This window comes from Hyperolius riggenbachi, chromosome 7 (assembly GCF_040937935.1).
Source record: "Hyperolius riggenbachi isolate aHypRig1 chromosome 7, aHypRig1.pri, whole genome shotgun sequence".
Taxonomy (NCBI): Eukaryota; Metazoa; Chordata; class Amphibia; order Anura; family Hyperoliidae; genus Hyperolius; species Hyperolius riggenbachi.
This window is the reverse complement of record NC_090652.1, coordinates 141,164,319-141,189,813: the sequence shown is the minus strand read 5'-3', so window position 1 is coordinate 141,189,813 and position 25,495 is coordinate 141,164,319. Positions and strand designations below refer to the sequence as shown.

General features: G+C 40.1%; 1 protein-coding gene across 1 annotated transcript in view; it reads right to left on the bottom strand.

Moving 5' to 3' along the window:
* TNFRSF17 (TNF receptor superfamily member 17) overlaps positions 1-23,502 on the bottom strand; it is a 36,876-nt gene extending 13,374 nt beyond the window's left edge. The window contains exons 1-5 of the mRNA XM_068247328.1: positions 23,365-23,502; positions 13,567-13,750; positions 13,288-13,342; positions 11,635-11,729; positions 5,054-5,125 (exon numbers count right to left, since the gene is read on the bottom strand). Of these exons, the coding sequence (XP_068103429.1) occupies positions 5,054-5,125; positions 11,635-11,729; positions 13,288-13,342; positions 13,567-13,750; positions 23,365-23,502 (544 nt within the window). The remainder of the gene's footprint in view (positions 1-5,053; positions 5,126-11,634; positions 11,730-13,287; positions 13,343-13,566; positions 13,751-23,364) is intronic.
* Positions 23,503-25,495: the final 1,993 nt, after the last annotated feature.

Sequence of the window (25,495 nt, the reverse complement as noted above, 5' to 3'; positions counted from 1 at the left end):
AGGGGGGGTCTTATGTTTAGGCACCACCGAGAGGGTCTTAGAGTTAGGCACCACCAGGGGGGTCTTAGGTTGGGCACCACCAGGGGGTGTCTTAGGGTTAGGCACTACCTTGGGGGGGTCTTAGGGTTGGGCACCACCAGGGGGATTAGGGTTAGGCACCACCACGGAGGGTCCTAGTGTTAGGCACCACCGGGGGATCTTAGGGTCAGGCACCACCGGGGGAGGGCTCTTTGTGAAAGTAGTGTTAGGTTAAGCTGTATTTTTGAATTATTAAATAATTTTTAAAGTAAATATCTTCGTCTTCATTTCCCATCTGTTTTAAAATTATATTTATCATGTACATGTTTTTGGCTTCACTTTGTGCCCAGTTGAAAACAATCTTTATCGTTTATTACAATTTTGTTTTCCACCTGCACCCATTTTTCCTTGCACCTCTTTTACATACATGCCCCCAGACTCTCTGCTCTGGTATGCATTCTAAACAAGTATAAAACTAAGCAAAGGACAGTTTATATTGTTTCCTCAAGTAGCATTATCCTACACTTTCATCAAGGTCTTTTACACATTTTACTTCAGTTCTCAGTAAAGCTTTCCTGATTGGTTCACTAACAAAAATGTGTTGGGTCTAGCAAGAAACGTATGGCTGAGGTAATACCATATCACTGCTGCAGGCAGGGCCGGATTTGTACTTTTTACCGCCCAAGGCCAACTACCAGCAGCTGCCACAGGATCGACAGCATCCTAAACCCCCCCATATCCCCCGCAACATGGCAGGGGTTAGATTGTAGGCTCATCTGAGGACAGTTAGTGATTAGTAATGGCAGGGATTCAATTTTAAGCTCCTTGGCGAGTGGCACATTTGGTGAGTGACAGGCGGCTCAGAAATCACTGTAAGTGCCCATTCGCTGCCCCTTTACCCCCCTAGTGCCAGATCCGGCTGTTTGTAGCTGCACGATGCTATGTGCAAATTCCGTGTAGCAAGAAAAATGTTTGGCAGGCTAAAGCCTCATCTACACGTGTAGATGAGGCGGCGATGTGGCTTATCAATCGAGCCGCTGATGCGGCTCGATTGATAAGATCCTACAGGTCGGATCTTGCTACCGCCGATTCCCTGCTCATTCCCCGTGAGGGGACAATGGCAGGGAATCGAGCGGAAGATAAGCGGTGCGGGGACGAGCGTGGACGAGCTGGTATCGAATCCGGCGGCACACGCGGGCAAGCGAGGACGCGGCGCGGACGCAGAAGAGGCGATCCGGCGGCTAATCGAGCCGCCGGATCGCCGCCTCCTCTACGCGTGTAGATGAGGCTTAACTGTTACTGCCTCCCTGCTGTCCACAGACCGCCCCTTGCTTTCCTGGTGCCCTAGGCCATGGCCTATGTGGCCTTGCCTGAAATCTGGCCATTGCTGCAGGAGATTTCAATGCTATATAGATAGATAATAGCAATTAGAATGAGACAATATTAACCACTTAAGGACCACGGGCCTAAACACCCCTAGTGACAGGCCATATTTTTCTAATTAGGCCACAGCAGCTTTAAGGCCTCGCTGCAGGGCCGCACAACTCAGCACACAGGTGATTCCCACCTTTTCTGCCCACCAACAAAGCTTGCTGTTGGTGGACTCTGATGCTCCTAGAATGTTTTTTTTAATATAAATATTTAATTGTTCGTTTTTGAATAAATAAAGTTGTTTTTTTTTATTCTCTCCCCAGCCCTCCCTCCCCCCCCCGCCAGTCAATCACCGTGATCGGCTGTCATGGCTATGACAGCCGATCACTCCTGAGCCTGCCATGGGGACAGCCGTACATCACAGTGCTTTACACAGTAAATAGACGACAGTTGTGCTGTCTAACAGTCTCCTAGCGGCAATCATTTTGCTGTCTAACAGTCTTCTAGCGGCGATCATGTCCCCCGTTGCTGAGCACGGCCCCCTGGAAGATTAGCGACAAGGCATTGTCGCTAATTAGATCTGGGACTCGTAGCTCCTCTTCCTTTTCATGGCCGCTCTATAGCAGACTGAGCCCTCCCACCCGCGCATGCGCAGAGAGCCAGAGCCGCAGGATCCATGCTACTAAGCTCGCGCAGCAATGAATAAGGAAGTGGAGCTGCACAGCCCCTAGTAGAGGGGTGCCACGCTCTGCATCGGGAGGCTTTAGACAGGCAAATGAAGCCCCAATAGGATCCTGAGGCTTCCCTCTCTTCAGTGTAAGATCCTGTTTTGAGCCCAAGCTTATCTCCTAGGTGATATTTCCCATCTCATCAATAAAATTCCCTTCAAGCCAACAGCAACCAAGAAAATATTAAAAATAATTTTAAATAGTACCTTTTCACCTACTTTTGGTATTTTTCCAATTGAAGAGTGCTAAAAATTGTTTGAAACAGAAGATAAAAAAATTATCTCCTAGGAGAAAACTTAGAAAAAAAAGTGAATTACAAGTGGGCTACTGTCTATCTGAAACAGGGACAATTGTGAGCTGTAATGATACCTCCCTGAGACCACTTCTTAGTTGCAGGTGTGACAGTCTTATATCTCATATCTGTCACAAATATGATTCACACATTTGTATTTATCTTAAAGGATTGCTAATGTCAGAAATGCAGAGCTAGGAACCAGAAATCATTTGATGTATGAGTAGTAGCTTTATTCTCACTAGTTAAGAAGGGACTAATTTTGCCACAGGCCTTTTTTGGTTAATGCCACACACCTCCAGTAAGGGTAACAGGCATGCTTACCACCAATTTTATGGACAATATCTACACCATATTATTTTAACAGTTAAAGCATTATATATGGTTATTACTGTGACCTTGTTATGCTGATGACCCTGTTCATGTTAATTTAGTTCTGCTAAAAGACAGTTGTTACCCTCTCAGTTCTGGTTAGTAATGCACACAAACTGATCAATGAACACAAACAATTTAAAAGACCAAAAGTGGAAACGTAAAACTCAAAATACAGCACATATTACAGCTGGCAGCATATGTAAAGAACATAATACATACATTCTAAATTAACTTATTGTTATTATTTTTTGTCATTTTAACTAAAGTATTTAAAAAAAAACATTGCCTAGTCCCTTCCCTGCCACAAGCTGGGCCCCTTAACCAACTGTCCTTCCATACAGCCTGGTATTGCCAGGGCAGCTGAGCCATACAGTGTGGGGTTCTGCCATCTGAACAATACCAGCCCCCATGGTCCTGACATTGTGAAATCTGCAGGAGGGGGACAGGAATCTTTCTATCTTTTCTATCATGTTATCCGTGTCAAGGAGAAGGGGCTTATAACGACCTCGTGCTCAGGGACACTGGGCAACTACCCCCAGTCAGTCCTGCGGGGGCTTATTGTGGAATCTAGTAGGCCATTTTAGTAACAAGAAGAACCCCGGATATCTGCCTCCACTAACATAAATAGGTAAATGTGGTGATTTTTGACCTTCTACCTATTTATAGTACAGTAAATGATTTAATGCACATCTTTCTTTGAATGAAATATATATACAGTATATATGCTTAATAGGATGTCTGGTCTCTGCGTCCAGGAGTCAATGTGTGCAAGCGTACTGCACATGTGCAAGGCCGTGGCTGTGGTATGCGTGGAGGTCACACACATGTGCGCCATGAGCAGTATGGTAGAAAGGGATTGGGCGACAGAGAGGCACATTCTAGCTCTCATTAATGAGAAATAGGCCTAATGGCTAGTATTACAGTATATGCTGTATTATACTGCAGCTCAGAATTTTTTTTTTAAAGACTCTATTATTACTTTAACTGAATATTAATTGTCTGCTTTTATTTCAAATGAAGATGTGTATTTAACCGTTTACTATAAATAGGAAGGGGGTCAATAAGTAAAGGGGCCCCTTTACCTATACATTTGTGTGAGAGTGGACATTTGCTTTACTTACCCCCCCCCCCCCCCTCCCAAATGCAAGAGGTAGTCACCCCTACCTCCCAAACCACAGCATATGGATAAGCCCCTCATCCTTCCCAATAGTCCAGTAGACAGAAGGTAAGGAGGCAATTGCCCTGTTTCAATAGATCTGTCTGAGTTTTCTGATGGGAAATGTTATCTATTTTTTATTCTACGGAATGCTATTTCATCAACTAGCAATTGAAATGCATAAAAGGTTAAAACCACAATTTCAACCTTAAATTAGGGAATGTTTTATATTGCTGGGGGCTGCATTTAGAAAAGCAAACCAAAATTAAATTTTACACTGATGTTTTGGTGGATATTTCTAATAAAATTGTTTCACATTTTGCAGTTCACAATAAAGCCCTTTCATTGTGCATCACTCACATTGATCCAGCAGTGATGCTGTTGTAAATGTAATCATTGCCATTCTGATACACTACTTATAACAATACAGATTTTTCAGTACACCATGTACTGTATGTACCTTTTTAGATGATATGATTAAAAAGGTTATTCTATGCCAGTGTTTCTTAACATATTGATAACTTGTATCACTTTATAATGCTAATACACAATGCAATTTCCTGTCTGATAGACAGGTGAACGGACAGGAAGCTGTACCATGTGTACATGTCTAAACTGCTCCCGATTGATAAAGGGATACATTTTCTGATGATAACTTCACAAAATCGATCTCTTTCTCAATCGGAAACAGATTGAACATGTCAGAAATTATCGCCCGATTCCCGCCAGTCGGATGGGAAATTGTATCCTGTGCTTCAAGCATAAATGACAGTGTCTACCAAGTACCCTCTGTTGTGGGTAAAAATATCTCATGTACCTCTTGACACATACACTGTATATTTGTTAGGGGTTTTCCATAATGCTGTCCATTCACATGTTTTAATAAGCTAAAAATAATGAATTGGATTTAAAACTCACCTAAATGAATTGATTACAACAAGTTCACATACCCCTCTGAGCCTAACAGTAGTATCCCTTGGGGATGTTGAGAACCTAGGTTCAAGGCAGCCTCACTCTCCATACCTTTCAGGCAGGTAATTAAGTATATGCCCAAGTGGGAATGAAACCCCCACTCTGACATACTGGATACATGTTTTTCATGTTCCTTATTACCTTTATTTTCATGTGTGATCCCAACACTTGTGGGCGGGACCTCTTTATACAGCAGTGTGGGCTCTGTTGACTCTATGAAAAACAACATAAAAAATCATTGTAACATACAGCACAGACCCTAATTATGATTTAAGGCTTTCTCTTGCCACTTCTTTCAAGCCAATGTGTTGGAAGTGAATCAGTCATGACTAGACCTTCCGCTGAAGCTTTTAAAGTGTACCTGAACTGACATGTGACATAATGAGATAAACATGGGTAGATGTAGTGCTAATCCTACTAGTAACTAAATTGTCTGCAGCCCCTTTCTAGTTTTTTTTTTTCACAAGTGTTAAAATAACTGTGTTGCTATCTATGCAAACAAGGCAGTCAAACAGCAAGTTGAATTCAGCCACAGCTCTCCTGAAAATAATCACTGATAACTACAGAGTTCAGGCTCAAAGCTATTTATTTATTTTTCTCACTTTCTTACTTACACTGACATGAGCACATTTCATAGTCTACATTTCACCAATTACTATGAAATAATAATATGAAGCACCAGGACAGTTCAATATACCTTTGCTACTACAGATGCAATTATCTCTTGAGTTTATTTTCCATTCAGATTTTCTTTAAAGCCTAGATAAATGGAGTAGTACCATTTAACTAGAAGTCCCATTTAGTTATGACTAAGGGCTTACTACTGCCCAATACGCATCAGCTTTCTATGTGATGTCTTGATCTTCAAAGAAGTTCCCGAGTGCTTTTATCTCATCTGGTTGAGCAGTCCATTCACTGTTGCTACTGGAGGTTCTGGCTTGCCTGGTCCAGTCTCCAATTGTGGGGGGTGTCAATGGTTGAGCAGTAAGTTTCCAGGACTTTGCTAATACCATTGCTGTTAGTCCAAGAACATGAGGCTGTATTACAAATTTGGGCCAGTCTCCAGGAGCACTTAGGCCTGGTTCACACTATGACACGAATTACAAGTTAAGAATTAAGATTTATTATGATAATTTTAATTAAATGAAGTCAGCCAATGGAAGTAATGGAAAATGAATAGCATTGGAGCTGTGGACCTCAGCATTTACCCTGACCTGTCTCTCCCAGATGCAAGTCCTGACCACTTATTGTTAGGAGTGCTGATGGCACTGTGCACCTAGACTGTTGTGCATATGCGTGGCCAGCTGCAAACCTTCTGGACAACTGTTTACCTGTAGCTCTTTGCTTCCTCTGCTGGTTGCATTGCGTTCTTAGACCATCAGACTTCTACCAGCTACAAATAGGTGGCCATCTGAAGTCATGGACTTAAAGAGGAACTGTATCCAAGGATTGACCTTCATCCCAATCAGTAGATGATACCCCTTTTCCCATGAGAAATTTCACCTTTTCTGGAATAGATCATCAGGGATTTCTGTATGGCTGATATTGTGGTGGAACCCCTCCCACAGTGTTATGTCAGGACCTCACACTGAGTTAGCCTTGTTGCATTGTGGGAAATAACAGCTATTTACAACTGCCATGCTACCAGTATCTCCCTTTGTGCATATATATATATATATATATATATATATATATATATATATATATATATATATACACACAACCTTTTAGCCTATTGCATTGTTAGGAATTGTGGTTATAGTGGTTAGTTATAGTGGTTAGCATTGCATGGTTGTGGCTATAGATAATGGCAGTTGATGCTGTCTGCCAGTAGTACAGATGATTACCTGCAGGCTGATTGTGGATCAAACAATATTAACAAACTACATGGTGAATAACAGTCCTTTCTTGATCTCTCTTGTATTTATTAACTTCTCACTTTGCAATGTATTGATTTATTTTTTCCCCTTTTCACTTAAGTTCCTCTTTAAACAAACGTTGTGAACATCACCCTATATATAACAGTATAAGAAATGAAGATCCACGTAAGGGAGGTTCAAAATAGAGTGTGCAGTTAGGGTTGGGGTAATCAGCATTAGTTACCTCTACAAATATCAAAACTAACATAACAAAGCACATTTTGAGGGGGGTATTTATTATTTATTACTGGGAACTGAAAAAGTAAAGAGGTATTTTATTGAAAATACTTAAAAATGTCTCCTGTAAGAAAACTAGGTAGAAAAGTGTATTGAATCACGTCTCCATTGTATTTTAAATAATAGTAGATCATTCCATCCACTCTGGTTCCTTGTGGACTTGCTCTGCTCTCAGCTGTTAAAACGTTGGACACCCACTGACAAACATATAATCATGTATATTCATGTCTGTATTGTCAAATGTCTAAAGTTGCTACTGTACATTCACATTAAAATAGAACAATGAGAACATCAAAATGTATACTGTATATAATATAAGGCAAGTACACACGCATATTCTGAAGCTTTTTAAATCATATCATTATGAACTAAAAAGATAAGGGACTCCTAAAAAAAATATTTTTTTTATTCAAATTCTGCAGCAGATTCGAAGATGATACAAATCAATCACAGAGAAAATAGTCTATTGTATTACCGGCAAGCTGAATGTAAAGCCAGATACAGATAAAAATGGACCAATCAGGTGCAGCAGTGTAAGTTCATACACTGATCTGAAATGGTGGTCAACACACCATCTGAAAGAGGAACTTTTGTGAAACTAACGTAATGAATAAAGTTGCTTATTTATTTTACAATATTTATATATAAATTGTTTAGTCAGTATTTGTACTACAGTATCTGAAACGCATCACAGGTGGCGGCAGCTTTACTGCAATACAGTGCCTCTTTAAGCTTTCATCTGGTTTAACCACTTTAGCACCAAAAACCAGAGCAATTTTCACATTTCAGCGCTCCTCCCATTCATTCACCAACAACTTTATTGCTACTCATCAGATGTAAATGATCTATATCTTGTTTTTTTGCCACGAATTATGCTTTGTGAGGGTGATATTTGCTTTTAGTAATTATGTTATTATCTGTGCATTTTAACCATTTACCGCCATCCTAACGTATTAAAACGTCATGCTTACCGCTATTAACAGCAACATGACGTTTTAATACGTCGCGCATTCCCGCCGCTGCTACCGCCGTGTGTCCGCCGCTACCGCCGCCATTACCGTCGGGATCCCGTGCTGGGCGATTGGGGAAGAGGACTGAACAGTCCTCTACCCAATCGCAGTGCCTGGAGTGAATGGACGTGACCGCGAACAGCGGCTACGTCCATTCACATAAACAGGAAATGTAACAGTTTAATAAAGTGTGTAAAAAAAAAAAAAAAAAAAAAAGTGAACACGTCCTATGAGTGTTCACCAGCGCCATCTTGTGGCCAAAAAGTATATTACACCTACAAAATACATACATTTTCAAGTATATACACATCATTAATAAAATTACACTTCCAACCCTCCCCCCCAAAAAAAACACTTGTAAAAAAAAAATCAGCTTAAAAAAAAAAAAAATAGTTGCCTTAGGGAGCTTTTTTTATTCTATATTTTATGGGGGAAAATTAATTTTAATTTATTACATAGGGGCTTGTAATTATGGCCAGAACAAACAGAAAAATAACCACTTATATTTCAAAATAATATACTGTCGCCATACATTGTGGTAGGGACATAATCTAAACGGTTTAATTATCGGGACCACTGGGCAAATAAAACGTGTTTGTTTTATCCACAGGAGAATGTTTAATTTTAAAACTATAAAGGCTGAACACTGAGAAATAATGATTTTTTTTCTTTTTTTTTCTGTTTTTCTCATTAAAATGCATTTAGAATAAAAAAATTCTTAGCAAAATGTACTATCCACAGAAAGCCTAATTGGTGGCGAAAAAAACGAGGTATAGATCATTTTCTTGTGATAAGTAGTAATAAAGTTATTAGGGAATAAAAGGGAGGAGCGCTGACAACTGAAAATTGCTCTGGTCCGTTAGGATAAAAACCCTTGGGGGTGAACTGGTTAAAGGGAAAAATAAGAAAAAAAAAAAGAAAAAATACACTATTTCTCCATTTCCATCCACTATAGATTTCAAATAAACAATGTTACCATAGGTAAAACCCACACATTGTATTTGCTAATTTGTCCTGGTTATCTCAACATTTAAATAATGTTCCTAGTACAATGTATGGCGATAATATATTAGTTTCTGGTTTGTGTTTTTTGTTTTCTCATTGTACTCTATCAGTAATTAAAAGCCCTTATCTTCATGATTAACAGTAATACACTCTCATGGCATACATATTTTAAAAGCTAAGTCCCTAGGGTAACTATGTATTCTCTTTTCAATGCTGTCACTTTTGTTTTGTTTTTTTTACAAGTATTTATTTGGGGGTATAGAGTACATGAAAATAACAGTTTTATTGCTTTTCATTCAGTTTTCCAGTAAAAAAAAATCACATGACTTAGCCCTCAGTTATCAAACAACACAAAATCTATTCTCTCACTTGTCACGGTTAAAATGATACCCTATATACATAATCAGATAGCTTATTGGGCACACAGCACACTGTTAACCACAAGTACGCCTATCTACTCCCCTGAGCTTCAGGTGAAGTTTTGTGGGGAGTAGATAAGCGTAGCAAGGGTTTCAAAGTGGTTAAGGAAGAATGTGAGCATTTGCAAAAATATGAAATAATTGTCAGTAAAATTATTTTTTATTTATTTATATAGTGCCAAATATAGCATGTCTCCTCCTCTACCTATAGCAAGGGTGTCCAAACTTTTTTGGTGATTGCCATTAGGTACGATGCCTGTGACATTTTGGCAAATTAAACATTTACATGGGTTATAACCCATATACCATGTGCAGTTAGCACAGACAGTGGCAACTGCTAATTAGTGGCTGCTACTGCTACAGTGGTGGCTGATAACCTACAGGCGAGCAAAGGTGGAGGCAGAGCGGCAACATAAGGTGGTTCCTGCATGCAGCGCTGCAGCTATGACCTGCGGGCCACATGGAATTAACAACTGTAGAGAGCTTCGGGTGGGGGGCACCAGAAAAGGCTTGATGGGCCGCATTTGGCCCCACAGACCGGACTTTGGACATGCCTGCCTATAGTAAGGCCAGCTTCATAGATGCTTTTATGCTCTTTTGCACCTTCATAACCTTAGCAAGTATATGTAAGCCACACACTGCAGGTGTAAAGTTAGGCTGCTTTACTACATTGCTTGTTACACTTTTTGATGAACCATGTTACTAGTGACCTTCCATTAGGGCTCTTTTACATCAGAGCTTGCGTTGGAGAACGCTCAAAGCATACGTTTTGTTGTATGCGTTTTAATGCGTTTTGATATGCATTGCAGTGCAGTGAGTGTGCGTTTTTAATCCGTTTTCAATGCGTTGCAGCACATAGAAAAACGCAGGTAATTTTTTTTTCTTTTAGTTTTCAACTTTCTACATTGTTCCTCTGTTGCATTCTGGGACCGATTGCCTGCGTTAACGGATTAAAAACGCGCATAGCGTGCGTTTTACATTGACTAACATTGTAACGCATAAAGCTAGCGTCGGCCGAAAAACTGCACCTGGGTGCAGTGTAACGCAATGCACAAAAAGGCTGCGTTATATGTGAAAGCTAAAATGAAAGTATATGGACTTTCATTTCACCTTGGGTAATGCAAACTTTACCCTTTGCGTTGAAACGCAGAAAATCTGCCCTAATGTGAAAGAGCCCTAATGAAAGTTCAGTTACTCCACCCCTTTCTCCTATTACAACATGCACCATTTCAAAGGGCAGTGAACTCTCAGATGAGACTCTGGTTGTCAGTCAGACCCCTGTTGTATCCCATTCCACTTCTTTTTCCAAAGGCACATCACTTGCTTTACCTCTAGTTTCATTTTTTTCAACTGTCCTGCAGGCGTAAAGATCTTTTGATGTTTGTTGGTGCCTACACATCTAGCAGCTCTCTGATGTCTGTACTCGGCAACTCCAAAACCCTATGAGCTCTGAGAAATATTTCCCTCCAGATTATTATTTATTATTATTATTATTATTTAGTATTTATATAGCGCCGACATATTACGCAGCGCTGTACAGTGTATATATATATATTGTCTTGTCACTAACTGTCCCTCAAAGGAACTCACAATCTAATCCCTACCATTGCCATATGTCTATATTATGTAGTGTAAGTACTGTAGTCTAGGGCCAATTTTTTAGAGGGAGCCAATTAACTTATCTGTATGTTTTTGAAATGTGGGAGGAAACCGGAGTGCCCGGAGGAAACCCACGCAGACACGGAGAGAACATACAAACTCTTTGCAGATAGTGCCCTGGCTGGGATTCGAACCAGGGACCCAGCGCTGCAAGGCGAGAGAGCTAACCACTACACCACCGTGCTGCCCATTCTCACAATGCTGGAAAGAACAAATATTTTATATACATTCAGCAATACTATTGTTGCCTTTCTATTTAGGTATGTCCTAATATTACGATATGTTTAAATCCTCTTTCCCTGGAATAAAAATGCCCTTATATAAAATAGTTCACAAATGTTTTACTGGCAATAAACAAACTTTTCTTTTTTCACCATGGTCCAGTTTAGAAATATTATGCATTGTTGGGTATAAGTAAAAAGCACTTGCATCAAACACAAAGGATAGAGTAATTAACAAAATGAATTGCTTACCAGGACCTGCACAAGGTTTCTTACATCCAGGTGGTAGTTTTGGACAGCGATGGTGGCAAGGTATACAAGACTGTAGCAAACGGTCAAAATATTCACTATTGAGACAACGTGAAGCCATCTGTGATCTGGTTAACAGCAATGAAGACTACCATGCAGGTGTTAGTTGGGAGAATATCACGTCTCTCAACATGCAAATAAAAGACAAGTGGGAAGATTGCCCCATAGTCACTGTAAAACTGTATGTCTCCTGAAGTATATTTAAATCTGTTCTGCTGATGCATTATACAGTGCCCCTAGGGACCCAAGCCAAGTCACATAGTCACACATGCTGGTAACTTGTCTTAGGTTACTTTCTTATTAGTCAATCAAGAAAAAAAAAGTATTTTCACAAGCCTTTTTTGCCACGATTTCAAGTGCATTTGTAAGCTTTGGAACATACTTGTTCATATAAAATACAATGAATAGGAAAGGAAAATGTGTACAGTATCTGGAGAGCAACAGGAAGCCCCCAATATTCTACACATGAAAATGCATTAGGTATGAACAAGAACCTTGATTAACATATAAAATTAACAGGGATGGAGTTGCCCGGTGTATGTATAAACTAAATATAACAAGTATCTATGAGGAGAAGCAAATTCTAACCTCTCCAGAAGACTGAAAACAGTATTACTATAAATACTACTATAAATAGTTTTTACTCAGGCACAAATTGCAAAACACAGCATTTCAGGGGTACTTGCCCGCTTCCTCAGGTCAGTTCAAAAGGCAATAGGTGCCTTTTTGAACAGCTGTAGTAAGCGTAAGTGCCTCTCTATCTACAGCTGTTCAAAAAGGACTTGTTGACTTTTGAACTGACCTGAAGAAGTGGGCACGTAGCCATGAAACGCACTGTCTTGCTATTTGTGATTGAATAAAAACTATTTCCAGTAATGCTGGTTTGATTCTTCTGGAGAGGTAATGATTTGCCTCTCCTCATACATACTTGCCTCAATCTCTGTTAATTTGATTAGTTGTAGACCTCCCTTGGGAGGTTTTAGTTTTAAAATTTCCTAATGAACTTCATACAGTTCCTGTGAACAGAGTCTGGAGAATAGAGCTGGGACAGTTATTTTCCCGCAAGTTATAACAGTGGTTGCAAGTTGCTGCAACCTACCTTTATGAGTATATATCACAGCATTTATTATGTCCATAACCAATTACAATGAGGCTGCACTATTGGGCTCCTGGTCTCACCTTCTATTTTCCCCTGGGTTAACAACACCTACAGGAACCATCGTCATACACTCATCTTGATTAACATGGGTTGTCAGGACTATTGTGTTTCTGCAATGTGGTAAAGTGGGAAAATGGGATGTGGTCTGAAGAAGGTCTTAATTCACAGTGACGGATTACTGAATACTGTAGTTGTGTAGCATTTATACATGGTTTTCTATGCTTTTGTTTTAGTAATTTTAATATGCTTGAGAGGGTTTGTCAGGGGGCTAAACCAGGTGGTTTGTTGAACTCTACAGACTATAGATATATGGGTAACATAAATCCATCCAATTTTTACTTGAAGTGCCTTCTACTGCACAGAAGGTTAAAAGCCAGTAGAAGAAGAGTTCACAGGTGGTACTGGGGGGTTCCCCTGATGACCCAGCAAACATTCACCTCCTCCCACAGGCTGGATTTTCTTCTGAATCTCTTATAAAAACCCTGACAAATTCTAGAAAAACAACATGAGTACCTTAGACAATCTTTATAACATGCTTCTTCTTAAACAGTACCAAACCTCCTCCTTTCCCCATCTTAGTTGACATACATTTGCTGTTGACTTTGAGGTGAATACCCAGTTGTAATTATAATTTATAACTAGATTGCCATTTAGTGTGAATGAATTTCTGCAAGTTTTCTTACTACAGGTAAAAGTTTGGCTTCACTGCATTATACCTTCAGGATTGGCTAGATGACGATTGCTAAAATGGTGCATGAAACATGAAAGGTAATCTGGGAGAAACTCAAGGGGCAAGTTGTGCTTGCTCCCACAAAGCTGCTTTTTGGATCCAGAATCAGCTTCAACTTCTTCATCTACCTTGCAGATTTGCATGCAGACCATGTGCATATTGTGTTGGCACTGTACAGTGGCACAAATATCTTAATTTAAATATGTTAATTTTAAGATTTTTTTCCCTCGTGTTAATGACCACTTTGGTCAATAAATACAATTTTGCTGCCATAAACGTTGGGTCCTAAACGTTTTGAATACTAGACTGTCTTTAGAAACTCCATTATGGGACAGCAGCTACTGGCACTACAGTTGGAAACGCCCCCATTGGTCTACTGCTGAACCAATAGGGAGCCCAGTTGGAGATCCAAAGATGCAGTTGCTAGGTCTCCTCAGTTGCCAAGTTTTCAGATTCATGATCAAGGAGGAGCCTTGGTGGAAGATTGAAAGATTCTCTTCCCTGGTCTTCTATTCCTATTTATTTGCCCGGTCTCCTTACCAATACAGGACAATAATTTGATTGCAGTGTGTTAAAATGTTCTGGCTGCACTACACTAGTTTAACCAGAATGAACAAAATGGCTGATATATAAAATTTAGTGCAATATTTTGGGCAGAGAGATGTGTATGCCTATTTGCTGGTAGTAACCAATGCAACACTGTTGATAGTGCACAACACAGTTGATCAATGTAAATTAAAAAATGGTTAATTATTCACTGTAATAAAGTGTAAGAGTTACTGGAGCAATTTTGGAAAGAAAATGGCAAACTGTAATCACTGATCCAAAGTCAAATATCACTCAAACTAAGGAATGACTGTATTCGGGATGTCCCCACAAGGCTGTTAAATCTAATATCATTAATACCAAGCTGGATATGTAATGGTGTAAAAAGCTAGATCACAGTACATCCCCTGTATTTGTATGGTGCCCTGCACAACTATGAGATTCGGATGCGTCATGCATCGGATGCGTCATGCAATTTCATGCTACATGCACGCCTATCGACTTTCTTAAGTCTCTTTTCCATAAGCAGTTGCCAGGCAGCAGTGAGCAGGTACCAGACAGCAGTGAGCAGTTGCTAGGCAGCAGCAAGCAGTTGTGAGAGTTCGAGAGGCTTTTCACTGCCTATCAACTGCCCGTGGAAAAGAGGCCTTAGACTGAGAAATCACATCCGCAACGTAGCCTTAGAGAGTATGAGGTGGAATCTGGATCATTCTTCTCCCAGGAGAGAGAACTACCGTAACAAGCATTTGAAGTTTTCAGCACGAAGTGTTTATTTCTGTTGCTGTGAAGACAGTTGTGTTCTTACATACTTTTTAGGAGAGCTGGACTGCAGCAGACTGCTGTTTTTTTTTAACAGTTGAATTTTATTGAGTTGTTCATAAAATACAACAGTGCAACTAGCCACGAAACACCCACCGCCCCCCACCCTAATCCCAACCCCTCTCAATCCCAGACCCATCCCAAGTGTGCATTGTATGACCACTAGAATGAAACCAGCAGGACACTATGAGGGTTAACAAAGTCTGCCATAAGTAGAACAAATGCATCATGTGTGGGTTGTTAAATCATGAGAGGTAGAGTATTCAGACCATTGGAGCCAGTCCTTGTCAAATTTTTGAGGGCATTTTCTGTTCATATATGTCAGTTTATATCACACCAGGGCCCATATGCAATTCACTTTTTCTCCTTCGTTTTCTCCAAGTTGAGATTTTCACACATTGTCAATAAAATGTCTTTTAAGCCCCAAGCAAGTAAGAAAATATAAAAAATAATTTTGATAGTACTACTTTTTTATTGTGAAATGCTGAAAAGGTAACTTAAAGAGAAGATAAAAATTATCACCTAGGAGAAAACTTAGGAGAAATATTGAATTGCATATGGGCCCATAGCTCTATTGATCCTCTTTACCCAAAGAATTTCGGAGGGGGTGTTAATCGGAGATCCACTTATGAAATAATTCCTTCTTAGCATACATATATAAGATTCTGACATATTACTCAGGCATATTGCTCACATCCCCCCATTCATAATCTGAGAGGGAACCCACATCAATCTCCCATTTTGCCCTTGCCTTATCCAGTGTAGGAGTGGATCAGGGGAGCAGTCTAGCATAAATTTTAGACGGGGCTGTCAAGGTGGTCCCACAGGAGCAGACTCTCCAATGGGTCTGATTCCCATGACCTAGAGCCAGGAAATTGAGCCTGCCAAGTAGAGCTGAACGGTTTTGCGGTTTTGCATAGAAAGCACGATACCTGTCAAGACGTTCAAGTGATTGTCACTAGCTGCGGTTTTTCCCGGCGCCCGCTGTGCTACTCCATACGGCTTCGCCTACCACCGCCATCGTCATTCGAGAAGAGGATCCAGTGATTGGCAGAAGCTGTGCTGCTCCATACAGCTCCGCCTACCGCTGCCATCGTCATTCTAGAAGAGGATATAGTGAGTGGCAGAAGCTGCCCACTCAATATGGCTCCACCGACCATCACCGTCATAAAAAGTAGAGCCAGTAGGAAGCTGTGAGGCTGCTCTAAACGGATCCACCCCTTGCCGCCCTCATATGCGACACTCACAAGCTCCACAGTCCACATAGTGTTCAGCCCAGTGACATACAGCGGCTCTGCCGCTACCGCCCACATACATGCTCTGTCTGCACTGCAGCTACACTCACTGCCTCCTCAAAGTTGTTAACCCACTGTGCCAGGCCAGCGACATCACACAGATGCCGCCGCTTCCCTTCTTACACAGGTCATGGGAGAACCTATGCTTGGCTACCTAAAAAATTGTGAATCAAATCGAAATCGTGATCTCTGACAAAAATTGTGCAATTCAATTGTCCCTGAAATTGTTCAGTCCTCTGACACAGGAGACCTGGGTTCAAATCTTGGCTCTGCCTGTTCAGTAAGCCGGCACGTGTTCAGTAAGGAGTTTCTTGGGCAAGACTCCCTAACACTGCTACTGCCTACTGAGTGCGCTCTAGTGGCTGCCTCGCAAGCGCTTTGAGTCCGACAGGAGAAAGGCGCTATACAAATACTGCCATTATTATTATTATTACTGCCAAACATAGCGAATCTGCAGGTAATGAAACAGCATACTAATCGGAATTTGGTGTCTGGTTTCCAGCTGTGGGTATGTGAGTAATGATTCAGCTGGGGCAAGCTGTTTGACCTGTTTAATGCCTCTAGAGGCCCGAAGCTGCACATCTGGGATAGCCGGACTGCTGTTTAACTGCCTCATTAGCACAGATGAAAGCATTGCTTTTTTAACTCTTTAAAGTGAACACCGGTTAGCTCTAAGTAGTCTTGGTACTATATGTACCCATGTTTATCTTGCCACATGTCAGTTAAGGTACACATTAACTCATGAATTATCTCTCTTATCTGTTTATCTCATGAATTATCTCTCCTTGACCCTGATTCATGAACCTAGCATAAAAATAACTGTTATTACCAATCACAGTGTAGCTCGTGTTGTGTAATTAGTGTGGCCTGGACTAATTAAAGATACTCTGTAACAACATTTTCAGCCTTATTTCTTTAATCCTATAAGTTCCTATACCTGTTCTAATGTGGTCTGGATTACTGCAGCCTTTTCTAGTTGCTGTCTCTATAATATATCTAATCTTCTTTTGTTTGTCAAGCTTTGTCAACCCAGGGAGGAATGTGCTACCTCTGCTGTGATAGGGAGAAGTTATGCACGCCGCCCGCATGCCCCCTCCAGGCTCTGTGTGCTTTGTTTACTACCCACAGACAGAGCTCTCTGAGGGGGAAGGGAGCTGCCTGTCACATGCTGAGAACTGTGAGAAATCCAGACTGGAGTGCAGATAATTCTCTATGTAATGAAAACTTGTAGCATACTGTAACATGATATATACATAAAAACATCACTTCCTGATTAGCGGCCATGTTTTTTGTTTGTAAACACTGCCTAAAACTGGCGATTAAAAGCCAGGATCGCGGCGGGGAGCAGCGGAAAAGGCAAAGGGGGGCCCAGGAGAACATAATAAATAGAATGGTATGCTTTTTATTGTAAGAATTTGAGAGTACAGATTCTCTTTAAACCATTGCAATAGCAAAAAGTGCCAATGGCCAACTAGACAGTAAGCCTGCTATAATGTGAGCAGATAGTTTTGGGAAAGGGTTCTGGTTCTTTGATGTTATTGAATGTATGTATATGTCTAAAAAAATGTGTAAAATACATAATGAAAGTATATTTCATTATTGATCAGGGCCTCATTTTAACTTATTTTAAGCAGTCTTGATTGTAAGTACACCACCACTTTGAAAAGAAGCATAAGAAGCAAAATAACGTTAAGCATTTCTGTTTCTTTGTGTTCATAAAAATGTAGAAAAAAAAGCTGTCTTCAAATGTTCTTCGAAGTGAAAAAATAATCTTATATGCCAAAAGTGAATAAAGGGGCAAAATAAAAATAATCATATTGCAGAGATTAAGCAATTTTTTTTTTGTTTTCTTTGTCAAGGACGTTGAGAAAAAAAAGCTTTCTTCAGATAAGAGCATAAAAAGAAGTTGAAAATACGCAGCTAACATCACTGACGAATAAAAGGGAAAAGTAAACTACCGTACATTTTAGAGATCAAGAAATTTCCTATTTATATGCTTTCCTGACAGTTTTTAAAGAAAGTTTCCTAATGATGCAAAAGTAGCTAAAATAAGACATCTCATAACATAAGATGGATATAAGGCAGCAGATATACAGTAATATACAGAATGGATGGTGGCCAGCAAAATCTCATCAGAACTTAATAAACCCAGTTTCCTTCTTCACATCAAGAAACAAATGACTTCAATACTTCTAAGCCAATAGTTCAGTGCTGATGGGTAGCAGCAGTGAGGGTAGGCTGGACAGAAAGAAAAGTACACAGTCAGGGCTGTGCATTTTAAAGCTCAGACCTGATCAATCTTTTTTTCTTACTTATCAAAAGCTGATGATCCTTCGTTATTGAAATACTTTGTTTAAAATACTGTTTTGATATTACTATTCTAAGAAGCACAACAATGGCAGCTTTCTTGTTTATATTAGTCCTTAGCATGCTAACATTCATGCTAACATTCATGCATACTGAAAACTGTAACATACAGTGATGTGAAAAACTATTTGCCCCCTTCCTGATTTCATGTTTGTCACACTTAAATGTTTCTGCTCATCAAAAACCGTTAACTATTAGTCAAAGATAACATAATTGAACACAAAATGCAGTTTTAAATTATGGTTTTTATTATTTAGTGAGAAAAAAAAACTCCAAATCTACATGGCCCTGTGTGAAAAAGTGATTGCCCCCCTTGTAAAAAAAAACAAAAACTTAACTGTAGTTTATCACACCTGAGTTCAATTTCTGTAGTCACCCCCAGGCCTGATTACTGCCACACCTGTTTCAATCAAGAAATCACTTAAATAGGAGCTATCTGACACAGAGAAGTAGACCAAAAGCACCTCAAAAGCTAGACACCATCCAAGATCCAAAGAAATTCAGGAACAAATGAGAACAAAAGTAATTGAGATCTATCAGTCTGGTAAAGGTTATAAAGCTTTGGGACTCCAGCGAACCACAGTGAGAGCCATTATCCACAAATGGCAAAACATGGAACAGTGATGAACCTTCCCAGGAGTGGCCGGCCGACCAAAATTACCCCAAGAGCGCAGAGAAAACTCATCCGAGAGGCCACAAAAGACCCCAGGACAACATCTAAAGAACTGCAGGCCTCACTTGCCGGCCTCACACTTTTAAGTGTGACAAACTTGCAAAAGAATAAGAAATCAGGAAGATGACAAATAGTTTTTCACATCACCGTAGACAGTGATAAAAACCACAAATATGGTTAAAGGACAACTGTAATGAGAGGGATATGGAGACTGCCATATATATTTCCTTTTAAGCAATACCAGTTGCATGGCTGTCCTGCTGATCTTCTGCCGCGAATACATTTAGCCATAGACCCTGAACAAGCATATGCAGATGGTGTTTCTGACATTATTGTCAGATCTGATAAGATTAGCTGCATGCTTGTTTCTAGTGTGATTCAGTCACTACTGCAGCCAAATAGATCAGCATGGCCGCCAGGCAACTGGTATAGTTTAAAAGGAAATAATATGGCAGCCTCCATATTCTTCTCACTACAGTTGTCCTTTAAAGTCAGTGCACCCTGACATGGCTTCCTTCGCTGAACTAGTCTCTATAGTCTCTAGGCAAATCTGCCAATGACTACACAAAAGAAGAAGTGCTTGTGGACGGAAGGGAAACAAGGTGGCAGAAATAGGACTTTCATGATGACAGATGTGGTATAGTACAAAGTACAAGATAATCCCTGGAGGGGATGAGATGCCTGTGTAGTAAAGTAGATACAAGTAATACAGTAAGAACACACAGTAATGTAATGTTACCTGTAATTGTATGACGAAAGTACTCAGGCTAGTAAAAGTGGGGCTTGGAAGGACATTGGGTTACATTGGGATTAATTGTAATGATAGAGAATACTGAAACTCTGGAGGTCACAAGTGATCCAGAAAACCTAGTTGGATTTATATAAAATTGTCCGTTATTAGCTACTCATAAGTTTGCAACCCTTACCAAGATCATATAAATAAGGCCACAGTGGGGAAAATTCATGGTTGTGTGATTGCAGCCATGTGCACATATCTGCGGTGAGTAATTTTTATCAACATATCCAAGTTACATGCAGGTGCCAGGAAATCTTCAATTCCCTGCTTCATTCATAGGTGGTATCTTGTGCCAGGAATGTATTAGACCTTTACAGTCAGACACTCCCCAGACTTTGTACTCACTTACAACTCCCTGCTTCACTTGCTGGGATGTACTGTATACTATGCAGTTTGCTGTGATGTGATGTTCAGGGGATTTCTTTAAAGAGTAACTGTCGGGCATAAAATCAATCAAAAATCAATTCTTTAGTTTTATCTGGTAAACAAGTAATAAGGATGCTAACCAGGCAATCTAAAAGTTAAAAATCACTCTTAATTTTCTTCTCCCAAAAAATCATTCCTCGGTTTCCCTGGCTCTTATTTGGTACATCTGCCACACAAAGGAAGTTGCAGGGCGTGCTGCGTTTTCTTTTTTTCTTCTTTACTTTCCCCTTACAGAGTAAGTGAGCAAGTGATGTCAGGATTGGCTTCAAGATAGACACAGACAAAATGGAAATGTTACTATAGAAGAATCACTAAAATCAAAATGTAGACAGTGCGATACATATGTTATGTAAGTAAAGCAAGTATGTATCTACTTATATAGATTTTTTTCCTGGGATAGTATGGCTAACAGCTCCACTTTAAAGTGAAAATTAATTGATGAGCTAATGAATTGGATCTGACCTTCTACTCCTAAAAATTAAAATGTTTAGATATCCCATTGTTGTATTTTATATTTAAACATTTACAAAGGAGATTGAATGTTTTTTGTCTCTGCTCAACAGCAGTTAAGAGTCCCAAAGTTAAAATATCTCTCCTGTGCCTCAGAAGTTGTATTCTGCAAGTAACATTTTTTTGGGCTGTAATTTGTTTAACAGTGATGTTTACTATATTCCCAGCAAGGTACCATCAAAATTAACTCTTTCAGGCAGCAAAATAGAAAAAAGAAAAACTGCCTGGCTATTGATATGTTTTGCACTGTATGTACACATGATTATCTCATCATGTCACATGTCACCTCAGTTGGGTTCACTTTAAAGAGAATCTGTACTCTAATATTCTTACAATAAAAAGCATACCATTCTATTCCTTATGTTCCCCTGGGCCCCTCTGTGCTGTTTCTGTCACTCCCTGCTGAAATCCTGGCTTGTAATTAACAGTTTTAGGCAGTGTTTACAAACAAATGACTGGCTTCTAACCAGAGTATCATAGGCTGAGAACAGCTTACTGTGTGGATTCATGCAGAGCTTGGAGGGTGTGTGTAAGCTTCTGCCAATGACAAGCTGTGCTGCACATTCCACACATTCCAGCCTCTTGCCGACAGACACGACAGAGGAAAGAAGATAAGATTTGTTACAGAGACAGTGCAACTAGAAAAGGTTGCAGTAAGACAGACCACATCCGAACAGGTATAGGAACTTATAGAATAGAAAAAATAAGGCTCACAATTTTGTTACAGAGTCTCTTTAAAGCAATACAGATAGAGTTGTGGCACATGCAAAGGACTATGCATTAACACTCCTGTCCAGGAATTATCTGTCTGCTTCCCTCATCCCCTGTCTCATTGAGTATTAAGCTGAATAATTCCCGACATATCCTGTGCTGCTGCTTTTTATAATTTTTTTGTAGAAGCATTTTAAAAGCAATGAAATAAAAGTTACATCTTATTAACATATAACATACTCATTGAGGGCCTTTTGATGGATGGAAAACAAAGAAATATGATGTCTGTTTTTTTTAACACAGGCACAAGAAATACTCTCTATTTTTAAATGGAAATAGCCCATTGATTTTAAAAGTTCCAATGTGATTTACTTGGGGGTTTGTGTGCACAAAACAACAACTAGAGATGGCCCGAATGGTTCACATGCAAACTTATTCACGCGAACATCGGTGGTTCGTGTTCGCGATCGAACGCAAACTTTATGCGAGTTCGACCCGCCTTCTATACTACATCATTGGGCTAAACTTTGACCCTCTACATCACAGTCAGCAGACACATGGTAGCCAATCAGGCTACACTCCCTCCTGGAGCCCCCCGCACCCTTTATAAAAGGCAGCAGCGTCGGCCATGTTCTCACTCAGTCTGCTCAGATATTAGGGAGAGAAGCGAGAGACATTGGAGACGAGATAGGGAAAGCTTAGTTAGGCTGTTGTTAGGCTTGTTAGCTTGCTCCTTGCTGATACTTATTGCTAAAAAGCACCCCAAAACAGCTCTTTTGAGAGCTAATGTTCTTGTGATCTTGTGAACTTTTGCGGAAGTTCGCGTTTGAGGTTCGCGAACCTAAAATCAGAAGTTTGAGCCATCACTAACAACAACAAAAAATTATTAAAAGTAAACAATCTTTACATTTCTTCAATGTTCAGCCAGCCATTTGAAACCAACAGAAAGATTACATTTTACTTCTGTGTGACCATAGCAGTGGTACTTCCACTGATGTACTGTTAGGTGTACAGACCAACTTCAAATTTCCCAAGTCTCTGCATGAGTAATTAACTGTAAACAACAGGAAGGCTTTGGTTTGTGTGATTAATGCAGAATGACTCTTTTAGTATTTACATACACACTTAAAACAATATTTAAAAAAAATAGTGATTGCTAAAAACATTAAAATTTATGGAGCTCACCCAGAAAGAATTACCGTACTTTTTTTCTGAACAATAGTAGAATTTTACTTGATGACATTATCAAGAAAGTATAAGCATTTAACACGTTCCAGTCTTTTAAATGGATCATCTGTTTCTTGTTGAACTTAGTCAGACATCAGGAGCAGGTAAGGATGGTCTGCTGTCGGTGTCGGACTGGTTAAGCATATACATTTTCATAAGTACCATTTATACTTGTGTATAAGCCGAGTTTTGGGGGACAAAAAAGTGGTCCCCCAAAAGTGGGGGTCTCAGCTTATACACAAATCACTACTGAGTGGTGACTTCTGTGGTTATGCATGTAGATGAGCGGGCTGTGGGCCACCATCCTGCCTCCGAAGCGGAGCGGCATGTATCGCTGACTTATAATGCCGTAGCTCATCCTGATAGGCAGATAGTGGCATGTACTGAGGTGAGGCCTAGCCGCATTACTCTCACCTGCTGGCTGCTGCTGCCCGGGTTTTCTCCTGTATTTGGCTTCTTCCTTGGTGTCTCCCTTCCTCCTCTGCCCACTCGCGCCACTCTCTCCGCTCTGTCAGCTGCCTGGACCTTGGCAGACTGCGCGTCGCCAGGCATCCTCGTAAACTGTCTGCCACAGTATCATTGCTATGACGCCCTCTAGTGTGGTCACTAGAGGACGTCATGGTAATAATACTGTGGCAGACAGTTTACAAGGATGCTTGGTGGGCAGAGGAGGAAGGCAGACACCAAGAAAGAAGCCAAATACAGGAGAAGGCCCAGGCAGCAGCAGCCAACAGGTGAGAGCAACGTGGCTAGGCCTCACCTCAGTACATGCCATCTGCCAATCATAGATAGTAAACTGTAGCTGGCTGGCCCGAGTTGGTACATCCTGTGCTTATCCTTCTGTCATTTATTTTGTCTATGGAAACTCACCAGTAGCCACTGCATTCCCTACCTCCCTACCCCAAGATTATACACGAGTCAATCATTTTTTTCCCAGTTTTTAAGGTAACAGTTGGGGATTCAGCTTATACACGAGTATATACGGTAATGTATTTATATTTGTTATATTGAATTTTATATAATGTATTTCTTATTATGGGGGTGGAAGTTATTCACATGGGAATAGTTCATAGCATTATAATTGTTTTAAAAGCTTAAAAGACAAATTCTACTTTTAGTAATCTACATAGCTAAAAAGCTTTCCATGTCATTTGTATAGTTTCAAATTAATTGACAAACTAATATTGTGTGACATATTTTAGACTCAGCTGGATTAAAATAAGAGAATTGGATTAAAATAAACATTTAGCTCATATTGACATAGATAAGCAATTTGACTTGACCTGTTTCCTTGATTAGTCTTGCACCTGCTGGCATATCATATTTATCTGTTAAAATATTTTCTGAATTAGTGAGCAAAAAAATATTGCTCCCTAACAATTTGTACAGCACAATATTAACATTATTTATGATATTTATAAAGCACCAACATATTACACAGTGCTGGACAACAAATAAAGGACAATAAATATACATTATATAATGTATGTTTCTACCTGTTATAAAACAACAGAGGTAGCTGAATCAGGAATACAACTAATGATTTACATCACTCCTTCTTGAAACACAACTATGGCATAAACAGAGAACAGACTGTTCAGCATACCTGTGTATAAATGCGTTACAAAAGTTTACCTACCTTTTTAAATAATAAAAAGAAATACATAATCAGCTTTGTTTTTGCATGATCGCGTCTGTAATTTTTAAAAATCCACGAGTCGGCATAGACTAACATGACTTCCAGGCCAACGCAGATCGCCGCAACTCGACGCAGAAGCCACACGGTAATGTAGCTCTGGACCTGCGTCGGGGATGCGGCGAAAGCATAACTTCCATCGCGTCTCCATAGACTTTCATTGCTCAGCGGTGGGATGCAGTAAAAATACAGCACGTTACCGCCCCCGTGTGAAAGGGTCCTGAGTATGCATGCCACATACAGAGATTCTGTTTTATAATATATACTATATATCTGTATAGAGTTATAGAAAACTTTGGCACTATATAAATCAATGATAACAATATTTAAACTTCCATGAAGTAGTGAGTGGAAGGTTGTACCATGCAATTAACCCCCTTGCCTGGAGATATGTTTCAGGCTTCTCCATAATAAATTACAGAGAATATCCTACATAATAAGTAACACTGTTAAAGGGTAATGCAGCTTTAAATAGAGACACAAGATTTTCTTTAAAGCATGATTGTCAGCCACAAAATCAAATTCCATTTACCCACTGCTCTGTGTTTAATAGGTAGTCTACATGCAGTCTGCACTGCAAGCATTCTAATAAAAATGTTTCTGCTGTAATGAATCTTATCTCAGTCAGCCTGGCTTTATTCTGGTACGTTGCCGAAGAGAAGGAAGCTGTAACATCTGCGGCTGCGGGCAAGCAGGGTGTCTCCGCAGCCGCCTCAGTTCCCTGTTCGGAGGATTTTTCAGTTCCGCCGGCGTCTAGCACGCCGGGGACGGAATTGTCATTAGCACATAGGGTTGCTGTATCGCGCGGGCTGCGCGCGTAGACAGGACCTTTATGCTGGGAGGAGGCGC